We start from the raw sequence: 16,704 nt of genomic DNA on the forward strand, positions 1-16,704 counted from the left end.
CGTTGCCTTAACGACTGCATAGCTTAACCGGCTTTTTGTTCAGTCCTGTCAGTGGTTACGTCCTATTGCTGTGTGTTCTGCCTCTGTGTTGTACGGGCCGCCCGCGGGCAGTAATACAGGGCTGCACGTAATGTCGTTTATAGACTACTAGCATAGCATTGTGGAACATGTGATCGCCTTCTGTCTCCGCCTCTTCCTTTTCCTCATGTTCTCTTCCTTATACCCTGTGTCTGTATTGTATCAGTTGTAGTGACTATGACAGATAAAGGTCAGTGTTATTGAGATGTAGCACTTCCTTCTATAACGGTAATACCGGTATAACCTTCTTGAGCTTTAGGCCCGCTCTCGCACAGTTTGTTCTGTACACAGTCGTGTGTTCTGATGTGTGTTTAAGTGTGTACATCAGGAAAGCTCCTTTTGGCTTTTAGTTAATCTTTATATGTTGCTGTACTAAATAATATAGTGGCATACTGTTACATGTATAGCTTGGTATGTAGAAGTTATAAACATGACATTAACCCCTTAACCCTATAGAGACACAGCTCAAAAGTGACTTGAGGACCAGGCCTCTTTTTCTTTTTCAAAACTGACATGTGTCACTTTAAATGGCAATAACTTTGAGACGCTTTAACTTACACAAGTGATTCTGAGATTGTTTTTTCGTAACACATTGTACTTCATGTCAGTAGTAAATTTTTGTCAATATGTTTTGTCTTTCATTATGAAAAAATAGGAAATTTGGTGAAAATTTTGAAAAAAATGCAGTTTTCAAACTTTGAAATTGCAAGCCTTTCAAATAGAAATCCATACTACCCAAATTTTTTCATAAATATAATTAACCATGTCTCTGATTTATGTAGCAATCAAATTTTAATCACCCTTTCATTTTTTTCAGATATTATAAGGCTTACAAGTCAAGCAGTAATTTTCCAAATTTTCAAGAAAATTTCCAAAACACATTTTTCAAGGGACCAGTTCAGTTCTGAAGGGTACTTGAAAGGCCTCTCTAATAAAACCCCCCGAAAATCACTCCATTCTAAAAACTGCACTCCTGAAAGAATCCAAAACAGCAGTTAGAAAGTTTCTTAACCCTTTCAGCATTTCACAACAATTACAACAAAATGGAGGTCAAATTTACATTTTTCAATTTCTGTCACTAATATATTCATTTAGCCCTAGAATTTACACATTTACTAAGGGTTAAAGGAGAAACTGCACCCCACATTTTGTTACACAATTTCTCCTGAATATGATAATACCCCATATGTGCTGGTACCCTAATGTACAGGCACACGATCGCTCTCAGAACGGATGGAGCGCTAATTGGATTTTGTAGGCCAGATTTTGCTACAATACTTTTCAGGCACCATGTCCCGTTTGCAAAGCCCCCAAGGTGCCAAAACAGTGGAAACCCCCAAAATGTCACCCCATTTTGGAAACTAGACCCCTCAAGGAATTTATCAAGGGGTATAGTGAGCACTTGGACCCTACAGGTGTTTCACAGATTTTTTTACCATTGAGATGTGAAAATGAAAAATTACTTTTTTTTATAATAAAATGTCACTGTAGCCCCAAATTTTTCATCTTCACAAGGGGTTAAAGGAAAAATTGCACCCCACATTTTGTTACAAAATTTCTCCCGAACACGACAATACCCAATATGTGCTGGTACCCTAATGTACGGGCACACGGTCGCTCTCAGAGCGGATGGAGCGCTAATTGGATTTCGTAGGCCAGATTTTGCTAGAATACTTTTCAGGCACCATGTCCCGTTTGCAGAGCTCCCAAAGTGCCAAAACAGTGGACACCCCCAAATGTGACCCCATTTTGGAAACTATACCCCTCAAAGAATTTACTAAGGGGTATAGTGAGCACTTTGACCCTACAGGAGTGTAACAGAATTGGCCCAACAAAAGGAAAAGTGACATTTTTTGCTATAAAATGTTGCTTTAACCCCAAATTTTGCATTTCCACAAGGGGTTAAAAGAGAAAATGCACCCCAAAAATTGTCAAGCATTTTCTCCCAACTACAGAAATGCCCCTTATGTGGATGTAAAGTGATGTATGGGCACACTGTAAGGTCCAGAGCTGAAGGATCGCTATTGGGATTTTAGAGGGCAAATTTAGCTGAAATCTGTTTCAGGCACCATGTTGCATTTGGAGAGCCCCTGAAGTGCTAGAACAGTGGAAACCCCCCTCCCCAAATGACCCCATTTTGAAAACTAGACCCCTCAAGGAATTTATCAAGGGGTTTAGTGAGCACTTGGACCCTACAGGTGTTTCACAGATTTTTTTTTACCATTGAGATGTGAAAATGAAAAATTACTTTTTTCCAATAAATCGTCCATTTAGTGCCATATTTTTAATTTTTACAAGTAGTTAGAGAATTAAAAGCCCCCCAGTTTGTCACACAATGTCTCCTGAACACGGCAATACCCCATATGTGGCCATAATCTGCTGTATGGGAACATGGCGGGGCTCAGAATGGAAAGAGGGCTATTTGGCTTTTGAGGGCAGTTTTCTGGTGCCATGTCGCATTTGCAGAGCCCCTAAAGTACCAATACAATGGAAACCCCTCAAAAGTGACCCCATTTTAGAAACTACACCTGTCAAGGAATGAATAAAGGGGTATTATCATTTTGAGCCTAAAAATGCTTCCCAAAAATTAATGTACAAAATGAAAATTTTAATTTTTAAAGAAATCTGCCATTTCGGTGCCCAATACGTAGAGACCTGCACTCCTAAAACTATTAAGTGGGCCTTCCTGAGGGGCAAAAAATTATATATGTAGGTATAAACTGCTGCTTGGGCACAGAGCAGGGCTCAGAAGGGAAGGAGCACTGCGCTTTTTAGCTTTTGGGGTACAGATTTAGAGGGACTTTCTGGGTGCCATGTTGTTTTTGCAGAGCCCTGGAGGTGCCAGTGAACTGGAATTCCCCAAGAAGTGACCCCATTCTGTAGGGGAAATTTTAGGGTCTCTGCAAAAGTGTCATGGCATCCAAAAAAAAACAAACAAACCGTCTAAGTCTGTGCTACAAAAACCCAATAACCCTTCTTCCCTTCTGTGTCTGGCTGTGCCCTAATATCAATTTATACCCACATATGACATTACGTGCATTATCCGGGGTACACCAGTATCATACATGTGTCATATGTGGCATAAAATGCAGTTTGGGCACACAGCAGGGCGCAGAAGGGAAGGAGCGCGATGCGGCTTTTGGAGCGCAGATTCAGATGTTTGGTATCTGGACGCCATGTCATGTTTGTAGAGCCTGTAGGGTACCAGAAAAGTGGATTCCCCAAAGGTGTGACCCCAGTTTAAAAACTGCACCCCTCAAAGAATTTATCAGGGGGTGTAGTGAGTATTAGTATCCCGGACGTGACTGCACAGCGGATGGCGAAGAGGGAATGTATAAGCTGTGCGGAGGACATTGCAAACACCGAATTTCCTACTATGTCCCAGTAGCTCCTATAATTGGGGGAGTCACTCTGGGGGTCACTTTGGGGTCACTTCTGGTATATTTTCCCTCGTAAGCTCTAAATCTGGGGTGTCCCCTGATATTCGCTCGCACAGCTTATATATTCCCTTCCTGACGCCGCCAGTTGTATTCTAATGATTTGGCGATTTTTGCGGGTTTTTATTCTTGCATTACTAGATGCTATATTTTCTTTACTTTTCTGGTGACGCAGCCATATAAGGGCTTGTTGTTTGCGGGATGAGATGTATTTTGTAATGACACCATTTTTGGGTGCCTACAACTTACTGAATACATTTTATTAACTCTTTTTTTGCTGGATTTAAATAAAAAAAATCAATTCCGGTATTGCGTTTTACCTTGTAAATTTTTCGCCATGCAGCGTACAGTATAAGTAACATATTATCTTTATTCTGTGGGTCGGTACGGTTACGGCGATACCTCATTTATATTATTTTTTTATGCGTAACTAATTCTGCAGAACAAAAACACATTTGGAGACATAAATCAATGTTTTTTGCATCGCCATCTTCTGAGAGGCGTAACATTTTTATTTTTTGGTTGACAGTGTTGGTTGGGGGCTTATTTTTTGCGGGACAATGTGTGCTTTTTATTGGTACTGTTGTGAGGTGCATTTGACTTTTTGATCACTTTTTATAGCACATTCTGTAAGGTGAGATGGCGAAAAATCACTACTTCCGGCGAGTTTTTTCCGTTTTTTTTTTCCGTCATTCACCGTGTACATTAAATATTGTTTCAGTTTTATTGTACAGATTGTTACGGACACGGCGATACCAAATATGTATTGTTTTTATTAATTTTTAGTTTTTTTTTTTATATAATTCATTTTCTATAGAAAAAAAGGGTTTTTGGGGCTTGATAACTTTATTAATTGTTTCAAAACACTTTTTTTTTTTCCACTTTTTTTTTTTTTTAACTTTTTCATGTGTCCCTATGGGACACTTGCATGAGTGAAGCTTGCATCACTGATCCTGTTTACAGAGTGAGTCACAGGCTTCAGTAAGAGCCTGCACGTTATCACTCTGTAAACAGGAAGTGAAGCTCGGCTCGTGCAGACGGACGGGACAGCTTATCTTCAGGAGATCCCGCACAGGATAAGAAAGGTAAGTGGGACTCAGGACTGCCAGGGGTGACTAATCAGACCCCTGGCTACATGGTAGGGATACCAGCACCCCCCGATCTCGCAGCGGGGGGTGCCGGGGATCCCTACAAGATCGGGCAACCCGTTGTTTGCCGTGATCATGTTTGATCACGGCAATCAACGGGTTAAAACCCAAAATCAGCACTCATGTCTGATGGAGGGGGATGGAGCAGGCTGTTAGGTGTCAGATACAACTAACACCTGCTCCAAGAACGCCCGCACTGCACTGCGGGGATTGTTTACATCCATGTGCTACTATTACCACATCGGTCGTGAAGCACTAGACATCCATGTGGTAATAGTACCACATGGGTCGGGAAGGGGTTAAAGACCCGGACATTTTTCGTTTTTCCCTCCCCACATTTCGAGAGCCATAACTTTAAATTAGTCAGTTCACAGACTCACACGATCGCTTATTGTTTGCAAAACAAATTGTACTTTGTAATGGCACCATTCATTGTACTGGGAAGCTAAAAAATTTCATAATGAGGTGCAATTGGAAAAAAAATGCACGTGCACCAATTTCATATGGGTTTAATTTACAGCGTTCAATGTTGGTAACAATGACATTACCTTTATTCTGTGTGTCAGTACGAACACAGTGACACCAAATTTGTATTGGTTTGATACCATTTAAAGAGATCCTATCATACAAACGCTTTTTTCCCCTCATTAACACGTCAGAATAGCCTTAAGAAAGGCAATTCTTCTCCTACCTTTCTTTGTCTTCTCCGCGCCGCCGTTCCGTAGGAATCCCGGTTTTTGTTGGTATGCAAATGAGTTCTCTTGCAGCACTGGGGGCATCCCTAATGCTGCGAGAGAACTCTCCAGCGCCGCCTCCATCTTCGTCAGCAACGTCCTCTTCTTCCGGCGCAGGTTTCAGACTTCTAGGCCTCGGGCAGAACAGACTGCGCATGGTCGACCTCCTGAAAGTATCGGGACTCACCACCAGGGTCCCGAGAACTGCGGTTTTGACCGCCCATCGTGTGCTATCAAGAACTTTATTGTCTCCTGATGATTTTTAGTTAAAGAAACAAGTTGCAACAAATATATAGAGAATGGTGGGAGGAACAATATCACCATATTGGTTTATCATAACCAGACTCTGGGATTAGATTTTGGAGTCCTTCTAGCACCTAGGAACACTCATTATTAACCCCATGTAGGAGAAAGGTGTGGGCTGAAAACAGATGGCTCTCAATCTCCCTTAGGTATCAGTAGGGGAGTGGATCTGAGAATAGAAGGGTTAATCTATTGCAACACCGGAGCACTACTAGCCTAGGAGAAAGTGTATCAGAGCTAAGATTGCTAGGTTATGGTCGGGGGTGAACCTGGGCTTTCTGCCGCCGCGCCCCCCCCCCCCCCCCGGAGGAGGGTTGGAGCTGGGGGGCGGGGTCAAATGAAAGGGACGGGGCCACACGGAAGGGGGCGGGGTCGAGCTGAAAAGGGGCGTGGCCGAGCGGAGTTCGCAGGCAGGAGGAGGACCTGCTCTCTGCCTGAGTGTGAGGGGCAGCCGCTGGAGCAGCGCTGCGTCCAGCAGGGCCGCCCCAATACACCGCTCGCTTCCCGTGTCAGGCTGCAGACACGGTGACGCTAAGCCAGTCCAGGACAGCTTGTCCTGGACTGGCTTAGGTCGGCAAAAATGCCGCCCTCCCGAGGCCCTGGCATAGCGCCGCCTGAAGCGGTTGCCTCATGGGAGGTGCGGCGCTGGTTATGGTACACAGTAGTTTTATTTGTTATCAATAACATTAGGTGTCTAGAAGTTAATTGAATATATACTGACTAGGCAGTCTTTATCCCAGAATAAGGGGACTACGCTCAGATTCCCTAGTGTTTGGGATGTATATCACACTCCTAAAAAAAATTTTTTTGGTATTTATAACAATAGGGGCTGCCTGCCCTGACCTTTTACTTGATTTTACAATAAAAGTTAAGTTTTAATGTTTGTCTTGAGGACACCCCTTATGTGAATATATAAATTTTTGGTGCTCCTAGATCCGGTGTTATTAGACTACAAATATGCCGTCACTCAGCTTTCTGGCAGCCTTTTGGGGGGGGGGGGGGTAGATTTTGCCACCAAATCACCTAGATGCCATAATTGCTACTGACCATGACATCTGGGGTGTTAAGCTGCAGAGGTCTGAGTGGTTTCTGACTCTGGGAGCATAGAATACTCATTTGCTTTGTTTCTTTTTTGTTTCTTTTTTTTTTTTTTTTTTTTTACATTTTTTAAATACTATCCTGGATTTGGCTGTACAAACTGCATCTGTAAACCTGAACCTGTAAACACAGCCTTAAAGGGATTCTACCATTAAAGCAACTTTTTTTCTAATTACCACATCGGACTAGCCTTCAGAAAGGCTATTCGTCTCCTACCTTTAGATGTGGTCTCCGTCGCGCCGTTCCTTAGAAATACTGGTACTTACCAGTATGCTAATGAGGTCTCGACAGCAATGGGGGCGTCCTTCTTCTTCATTTGCCTCCTCCCCTTGTCTGTCATCTTCTTTCTTCGTCATGTCTGACGCCTGTGCAGTCGGCTCTGAGTGAACTCATCCAGGCGTCAGAGGGCTGTACGGACCTTACTGAGCATGCGCAGTACACTCTGTTCGGCGAAGATGTGAGGAGCGTACTGCGCATGCGCTCAATTGCAGCCTTGCAAATATGGCCGCCAGCCGGCATGCGCAGTCAGCTCTAACAGGGTCTCGCTGACTGCGCAGGCGTCAGACATGACGAAGAAAGAAGATGATAGACAAGGGGAGGAGGCAGATAAAGAAAAAGGACGCCCTCATTGCTGCTGAGACCTCATTAGCATACCGATAAGTACCGGTTTTTCTAAGGAACGGCGCGACGGAGACCACATCTAAAGGTAGGAGACGAATAGCCTTTCTTAAGGCTATTCCAATGTGGTAATTTAAAAAAAAAAAAAAAAAGTTGCTTTAATGGTAGAATCCCTTTAAACCTATATTTTTAAAAACTCGTGCTCCATGTCACTAGAACATATCGGAATCCCCCATTAATGCATCACGGAATGCACTCTGCTGTTATTTGAATGCATGCCACTCAGCCCCACTTTCGATGCACTTTCGGTCATGTGTTGTACACATAGGGTCTAATATTTTATCATGAGACATAATCTATTCAGGATACCTGTGTTTTTCCTCCTAGAATATTGTTTTTAATAATTGTTTATCTTCAATTACAGGTTTTTCAAGGATATCAAATTTGCTTTCCAGTGAGAGTAATTCAGAAGAAGGGTTTACTTCGAATTATAATATTGGCACTTCGAAAACTCAGAAATGGGGACTAGTTGCAACAGGTCTTGTGGGAGGCACTTTATTGGCTTTATATGCCGTTGCTACTCCATTCATTGCACCTGCTTTGAGAAAAATTTGCCTGCCGTATGTGCCTGCATCAGAAATTCAAGTGAAAAATGTATTGAAAATGCTTAAGTTTAGAAGCGGAACTGTCGTTGATATTGGTAGTGGTGATGGACGGATTGTAAGTACCAAGCAATTTTTTTTTAGCTATATATAATAGTAATGCTGTATGAAAAATAATCTGAAAGTATTGTTAATCAATTTTACAATACAATTCTATCTTTACTAATACAGTGTAAATTTAGCAGGTAGTCTGAAAATATGTCAGTTTACCAGTGACTAATGCTAAATGATACATCTACTGCAGGCTAGACTTAATGTATTATTTGCTTAATTTACTGTTAGACCTGAATTTTGCTACAAAAGTTTAGTACAATTTGGTGTATTTGACCTTGTCTCTTTCCCCTTGAGCACATCATTGCACTTTGACACAAAAAAATGGCTCAACAATATACATTCAGTGGCCAAGTCATGGGAAGGTACCGGATGCGCCGTTAATGGTGGGTTGCCCCTCCGCGACCCCTGATAACTGCAGCAAGACGAGACATGGACTCCACAAGGTGTTGGAAGAGTTCTGGAGAGATATTGATTCACACAGTCTGCACTGCAGCCCACAATTAGTCCTGTGTAGTTGGCGTTTGGTCCATGGAGCGGACACTGGTATCCACAGCATCCCATAAATGATCTATTGAGTTAAGGTTGGGAGAGTGGGCAGGCCAATCGAGCCAGTCCTGTGCCGCCAACGAGCGATGACCTGTTGCATTGTCCTGTTGGCACACAGCATCCCTATCAGGGAACTCCAACACCAGAAAGGGGTGCAGATAGTCTGCCATAAGTTGCACGTATCGAGTACTGGTCATTGATCCCTGCTTCTGGACAATGGAGACCAATTGCGACTATGTGAACACGGCCCAGACCATGACGGAGCCACCTGGACACATCCCTATTGGCATGCAAGATCCATGGTTTCATGGGGTATACTCCACACACTCACACGCGATCGGCTCTGTACAACTGGAACCGTGATTCATCAGACCATGCCACATGCCACCACTGTTCCATGGTCCAATGACCTAGTGCCATAGGCTGCATCGCGTCACACTGTTTGAGTGTCATATCCGACACAACCAGCACTGGGATACGCCTTACCGTGACTTTTGGCCACTGAGTGTATAAGACTATGTTGACATCTTTGCTGAAGTTTCCATGAAAAACTATGTTGCAATGTCCACCTAAAATTGGCAGATGAAAATGAACATCATAGTAAATCACAACTGTCAATGCCTTAACCCCTTTACGCTATTTCACGTACAGGCACGTCAGGGAATGTGGTTAGTTCCCGCATTCCCACGTGCCTGTACGAAATGGTGATCGCAGGGGCTTAGAAGCAGAGCCCGTGCGATCACCATGGGAACCCTGCTGTAACAGCAGGGACGGTGATTGCACCGATCCCCTCTGTTTAACCCTTAAGGTGCCGTGATCAATAGCGATCAGGGAATCCTAAAGGTTTGCCGGCTATACAGAATGCCGGTGGCGGCATCAGGAGCTTACAGCTAACATGCTGCTCCTTAATCCCCATCGGAGCTCACTAAAATAAGCCCTCAACCAACTCTGTAAACCGAAGAATAAAAACATTACACATTACAAACTGTGGGGGGGCTTTTTCTACTTTAACCCCTTGTGAAAATGAAAACTTTGGGGATAAGGGATATAAGGGACATTTCAATAATTTTTCACTTACACATCCCAAGGTTAGTAAAATCTGTCAAACGGCTATAAGGTCAAAATGCTCACTATATCCCTTGACGAATTCTGTGAGGGGTGTAGTTTCCAAAATGGGGTCACTTTTGGGGGGGTTGCATTGTTTTGGTACTCTAGGAGCTCTGCAAATGAGACATGGCGCCTGAAAACTATTCCATCAAAATCTGCTTTTCAAACGTCCAGTGTCGCTCCTTCCCTTCCATGCACTGCCATGAGCCCAAAATCAGTTTGCACCCACATGTGGGGTATTTCTGTGCTCCAGAGAAATTGCATAACAAACTGTCAGATGCATTTTCTCCTTTAACCCTTTTTGAATGTGTTAATTTTAGGTCTAAATGAATGTATTAGTGAAAAAAATGAAATGTCTAAATTTCACCTCCATATTATTTTTATTCTTATGAAATGCTGAAAGAGTTAACAAACATCCCAAATTCTGTTTTGAATAATTTGAGGGGTGCAGTTTTGAAAATGTGATTTGAAGGGGGGGTTCTATTATATTGGCCTTTATAATTCCTTTCAGAAATGAAGTGGTCCCTAAAATATTAGTTTGGAGAATTTTCTTGTAAATCTGGAAAATCGCTGTAAGGGTGCATGCACACTACGTAACGCCGGGCGTGTATGAGAGCCGTACACGCCGGCATTACAGCAGGGCTGCCGAACACTTCCCATTCACTTCAATGGGAGCGCTCGTAAACGCCGCTGTTACGAGCGCTCCCATTGAAGTGAATGGGAAGTGTTCGGCAGCCCTGCTGTAATGCCGGCGTGTACGGCTCTCATACACGCCCGGCGTTACGTAGTGTGCATGCACCCTTACACTTGTAAGCCTTGTAACGTCCAAAATAAATTAAAAGACAATCAAAAGATGATGCCGATATAAAACAGAGATATGGGAGATAATATTTATTTATGTATTTGGGTGGTATAACTATCTGCCTGAAAAGCAGAGAATTTCATATTTTGAAAAAAATTTTTTATAAGTAAATACAAAAATTTGGATCAATGTTTACCACTAACATGAAGTATAATGTGTTATGAAAAAAAAATCTCAGAATCACTTGTGTAAGTTAAAGAGGACCTTTCATCAGATCGGGCACATGCAGTTCCATATACTGCTGGAAAGCTGACAGCTGAATTCAGCGCACTATCAGCTTTCCCGATCTAAGACCCGGGTAAAGCGCTATCGGTCCCGGTACCATACCACTTTAAGTCAGAAGGGCGTTTCTGACAGTCAGGAACGTCCTTCTCCACATCAGCGCCTATCGCGCTGTACAGTGTGAGTGGGGAGGAACGCCCCCTCCCTCTGCTCACAGTGCTCGTCTATAGACAAGTATTATCAGGAGGGGCCACTAGGAGGCTGACATTAGGAGAATGAAAAGCTGTCAGCTCCGCCTCATAGTCTATATCCTCTCACAGACAGTGTGCTAAGTCAGTTTAAACCTAGCACCCGTGCGAGCCGGCGGTTTCTTCTATTGCCCCTCTACTTCTACTTACGTGGTTTATATCATGGGTAAGCTGTACTTCCATTCATTAATATGATAGACCTGCTGTGTAACCTCTGCTGCCGTTTATTAAGTCTTTTACAATCTACTTTGTGGCCATTTTTTCTTGTCTATAAGTACTCAATGCTTACATACTTCTAGCTTAATTGTGTGTTTGCCTTATTGCACTTTGCACTATATATACTTTAGGATATATTTGGCCTCCTTTTGGTAGCATTTGTATAATCTGGCCTTATGCTTTAGCTTACCTTGCTGGTCCATGTGGTGTATATATATATATATATATATATATATATATATATTCTGTTTACCACTCACGTTTAACTACATTTAATAACTATCCTGGGCAGTATTGGATTCTTTGCTGGGCTCTTTTTTTGTACATTTATCTGTGTGTTACTCGCATCATCATCTATTTTGTATAACTTTTTAATGTGCTACTATTAAAGTTTGTATATTCTTATTACGAGTTTTGGTCTATTTTTGACCTCACTATTTTGAGTGTCTGTATACCTATTTCTTTGTTTTGTCTCTTTCTGGGAGACCTGGCTTGTCAGGGTCAACTACTCCTGGGTCCGAGAGGTGGTGTCGACCGGCTACTTCATAGAATTCTCCCTTCCAGACGGAAGATTTTTTTTTTTCCCGTCCACTTTGTCTTCTCCCACCCTTGAGCAGCCATGTTCCTTGATGCTGTCTCCACTCTCCAGTGGCAGGGATTCATAGTCCCCCGTTTCCGGGGTTACTTCTTCAACCTGTTCACTGTACCTAAGAAGTTTGTTTCTCTTCATCCTACCCTGGGTCTGAGTGGGCTCAATAGGTTCCTCCATGTCCACAGGTTTTGCATGGAGTCTCTGATGTCAGTGGTGCCTGGAGATGGGCGAATTCCTTTCGTCCATAGACTTCCGCTTTGCTTATCTCCACATTCCTATTGCGCTGGCCATCAGCGGTTTTCTTTGTTTTGCGGAGGGTTCGCATTACTTCCAGTTTGTTGCTCTTCCATTCGTACTGGCGTCTACCCCCTGGGTCTTCACCAGGGTGATGGAGTCTCTCATGGCCATCCTGTGCCACACAGGAATTGCAATGATTCCCCCCCCCCCCCCCAGGGCAGACAACCTCTCCAGCTTGCAGATCATTTTGGACCTCCTTCACTGGTTTGGGCTTCTCGGTGCATGGAATTCCTGGGCATGATCCTCGACACACTCCAGGGCAAGGTTTTCCTTCTAAAATCCAAGATTGTGACTCTTTAGTCTGGTGTGTCCCTCCTTTGGAGGACCTCTCCTTGTTCACTGCGGTTCTGTATGCTTTTCCTGGGCACAATTGTCTCAACCTTCTAGGCCGTCCCCATTGCCCTTGTTTCACTTGCGCCCTCTACAGTTGGTTATTCTGGCACGCTGGGACAGGTCTACATCCAGCCTCGACTCACTGATTCGCCTGCCTTTTTGAGTCTGTCGAGAGCTTCCTTGTTGGCTCTCCTCCCCAGGAATCTCCTGAGGGAAGTCCTTCCTTCCACTCCGTTAGCAGGTAATCTCCACCAACACAAGTCCATCTGGCATGGGTGCAGTATTCAGTGCCTTCACCGTTCAGGGACTGTGGTCTAGGGCAGAGTTGTACCTCCATTTCAACCTGCTGGAACTCATGGCTATCTTCTTATCCATGTCTCATTGGACCTCTCACCTCCAGGGGCGCCGGGTCGAGCCCAGACCGACAATCTCACCGCAGTCGCCTGTCTGAACCATCAAGGGGGCACCAGGAGCCGTGCGACCCTTCTAGAAGCATTCAGCTCTCTCCTGTGGGCGGAGTGTCATGTTCCTGCTTTTTCAGTTGCCCATATTCCAGGCGTGGACAATTGGACGGCAGACTACCTAAGCCAAGAAAAACTTGACCCAGGCGAATGGTCTTTTCATCAGGGAATATTCCTCCAGTTGTGCTCCCGCTGGGGCACGCTCGACATCGACCTTTTCGCCTCCTGTCTGAACCACAAGATAACTCAGTACGTGGCCTGATTCCCTTGAGCCATCGCAGCCGACGCAACCATGTTTCTCTAGTCGGACTTCCACCTTCTGTATCTGTTCCCTCCTCTCCTCCCTTGGGTTCTCAAGAAGGTCAAGACCAAGATCATCCCCTCCATTTTGGTGACTACGGTTTGACCCCGCAGGGCCTGGTACACGGATCTCATGTTTCTGTTGGCAGATGCTCCTTGGCCTCTTCTCCTGCAGACAGACCTTACAGCTGGCAAGACCTTCCAGGTGTCCAGCTGTTCCACCCCAACTTACATCAGCTGCATTTAACTAGGGGGCTGTTGAAGCTGAGGTTCTGAGGCACCGTGGGTTTTTGGAACCTGTTATCTAGTCCATACTCAAGGCCTGGTAGCCCAAGTCGGCCAAGATCTTCCACCACACATGGAGGGCCTACATCTGCTGATGTGAGAGTAACAATTATCATCCGCTCTCCTCCTCTCTTCCCAGGTTTCTGGCTTTTCTCCTGTCTGGTCTGGATCAAGGTCTTGGTCTTTCTTCTCTAAGGGACATGTTTCTGCTCTTCTTATCCTTTTTCAGGAGACCCTGACCTTCTGCCCTCAGGTGAAGACCTTACTATAGGGTGTGGTACATTGCGCTTCCTCTTCCCCCTTCTCATGGATCCGTGGGATCTTAATCTCGTCTTTGAGATGCTTCAGGCTTCCCCATTCAAGTCTTTTTTGGACAGTCCTGGAAGTTTGCCTTTTTGGTGGCTATTACTTCCATTCGCAGGATCTCCGAGCTTGCTATCCTGTCCCGGCAGTCTCCACTTATGCTTCTCCACAATGACAAGGTTGTCCTTCGTCCACCACCATGTTTACTGCTGAAGGTGGTTTCCTCTTTTCACATAAACTAGGACATTGTCTTGTCAACCTTCTGTCCGAGCCCTAAGCATCCTTGTGAGCGTTCCCTTCACTGTCTGGATTCGGGTCCACTTGTCTTTCACTGACCCTTTCCATTGTTCAGACACCTTGTTTGTCCTCCCTGAGGGTCCTCACCAGGGTATACCTGCTTCTAAGGCTTCCATCTCTAGATGGATTCGGTCTGCAATCAAGAAGGTCTCTCGGCTTAAGGGTACGGACCTGCCCTTCCGTGTGACAGCTCACTCCACTAAGGCCATTGTAGTCTCTTGGGCTGTTTGTCATCAGGCTTCTGCTGCCCAGGTCTTCAAGGCTGCCACCTGGGCCTCTGTCCACACTTTAACAAAGTTTTACCAGCTCCATTCTTTGGTCTTTGCTGATGCCAGCTTGGGTTCTAGCACACAGCTGCTTGCCTATGTTATTCGCATGGCTGTGTATTTCCCGTCCTCTAGGACTGCTTTAAGACATTCCATGGTGCTGAGTCCCCCAGTGAAATAAGCGAGAAAATTGTATTTTTTTTTGTACTCACCATAAAATCCTTTTTTCATTGTATTCACTGGGGGGACACAGATCCCACCCTTATTTCTTGTAGTTTCTGCCTGAGCTGTTTTAGTTTTTTGGGGGGTTCAGGACATTTTCGGGTGAGTATATTTACCCATATCCCTGGGGCATTCATGGGACCGCTCCAGGGACATTTTCTTTTTATCCAGTGACTTTAAGTTTCCCCGTTTCTGGAAACAGAATGTCACTATGCTCTCAAGCTTGCGCCGTAAAGATGGATTGCCAGCTGCAGAGCACAGAGCAACGCCAGGACTATTGCGCTCTGGCAGAGTCAGAAAAGAGGGAGAAGCCATCTCGCAGCAGGAAATCTGGAAGGAAGATGGGTATGAAAGGGTGGGCAGAGTTAGTTGGGAATGGCTAGTAGTGGGCGGGATAACTGGAGACAGAGAAGGGGAGGTAGTGAGAGGGAGATACAAGCCTCAGAACAATAAAATCGAGGCAGTAGAAACTGGCCACGTACTCTCACAAAAAAAAGTGAGGGCTTTCCTGGGAATTGTTGGGTATTACCGACGCTTTGTGCCTAACTTTGCCAGTATGGCCACTGCTTTGTCTGATAACACTAAAGGGAAAAAGTCAGTAATGGTTCAATGGTCACCTGAGGTCGAAAATACTTTTTGAAACCTGAAAAAGGGGATGTGTAGACAGCCAGTGCCAATGGCCGCAGATTTCTCAGAAGAGTTTGTAGTATAGACAAATGCATCAGAGGTCGGGTTAGAATAAAGATGGTGGCTGAGTATGCACAGAGCCGTTCTCCTGTGCTCCCACATGATTGTGATTCCTATTGTAGTAATAGAATAAAGATGGCCTGCACAGTTGAAAACGTGGAATACATTTGCTTCCTGTAAAAAAAAAAAAAAAAAAGAAAAAAAAAAGAAAAGCCAAATACCACATTTTAAAGCTGCTCAATCATGGCAAAAAAACTCCACCATCCTTGAAATCGTTGCAACCTTTAACCCATTAACGACCTTGGACTTACTATTACGTCCTGGGCGCTTGGTACTTCTCACACTAGGGTATAATACTACGCCCCAGGCCTTCCGCCTGCTAACTATCTGAGCATGTGGCATCATAAGCAGGTGTTACCTACAGCTATCACCCTGCTCCTTTCCCTCCCATCGGAGTTGAGCTCCAATGGGAGGTTTTAACCCCTTGGATGCCGCGGTCAAACATGGGTGGAGAGGGGGCGTGCCAAATTTCACCCAAATCGGGCGAGAACTGTGGATTTGTATAGAGTAGACTACTACAGAATTTGAGTTTTAAATATAGAGATATAAAATATGTTAAATTGTTGATTATACTGGCTAAAGTAAAATTTTCAGTGTCACACTGTAATTGACATTTTCAGAGTGCTACAGCAAATCTTTTTTTTCCACTTAAACATACCTCCCAACTGAAGTACAATAAGAGGGACAAAATGTGTGGCACAGTATGCGCGATGTGGCAAATTTAGTCCCTCCCACTTTTATGTTGACTCCGCCCATTATCCCATTAATTTTTCACACCGTATAATCCTTCTACAGTCACCCTTAAATTAAATGATCCCCTCCATCTTCATCACCCAGTTTCATGTCCCCCCTTCATCTTCCCCCAGTTTCATGTCCCCCATCTCTTCCCTCAGTTTCATGTCCACCATCTCTGCCCATAGTTTCATGCCCCCCTTTCATCTCTTCCCACAGTTTCATGTCTCCCTCCATCTCTGCCCCAGTTTCATGTCCCCCCTACATCTCTGCCCCATTTTTAAGCCCCCCACCTCCATCTCTGCCCCAGTTTCATGTCGTTCTTACCACTCCTTCATCTGCCTCTAGTTTCATGGGCCACCTTCATTATGTTTCCCCTCAATGTTTAACACAAAACAACACTGATACTCAGCTTTCCCTCACTACCTGCAGCTCTCTCCTCAGTCGTACTTACAGAGTTGTAGGCATGATGTGAGTGACGTCATCACATTGCACCTACACATCCAGGAGCCAGATCGCAGCGTTGAGTTGTGATA

At 44.4% G+C, this 16,704-nt stretch overlaps 1 protein-coding gene across 1 annotated transcript in view; it reads left to right on the forward strand.

Moving 5' to 3' along the window:
* The first annotated feature begins 213 nt into the window (after window positions 1-213).
* ATPSCKMT (ATP synthase c subunit lysine N-methyltransferase) overlaps window positions 214-16,704 on the forward strand; it is a 31,448-nt gene continuing 14,957 nt past the window's right edge. Inside the window, exons 1-2 of the mRNA XM_075271162.1 lie at window positions 214-268; window positions 7,841-8,136. Coding sequence (XP_075127263.1) covers window positions 256-268; window positions 7,841-8,136 — 309 coding nt within the window. The 5' untranslated portion in view covers window positions 214-255. The remainder of the gene's footprint in view (window positions 269-7,840; window positions 8,137-16,704) is intronic.

This window comes from Leptodactylus fuscus, chromosome 4, assembly GCF_031893055.1.
Source record: "Leptodactylus fuscus isolate aLepFus1 chromosome 4, aLepFus1.hap2, whole genome shotgun sequence".
In the NCBI taxonomy this organism is placed as follows: Eukaryota; Metazoa; Chordata; class Amphibia; order Anura; family Leptodactylidae; genus Leptodactylus; species Leptodactylus fuscus.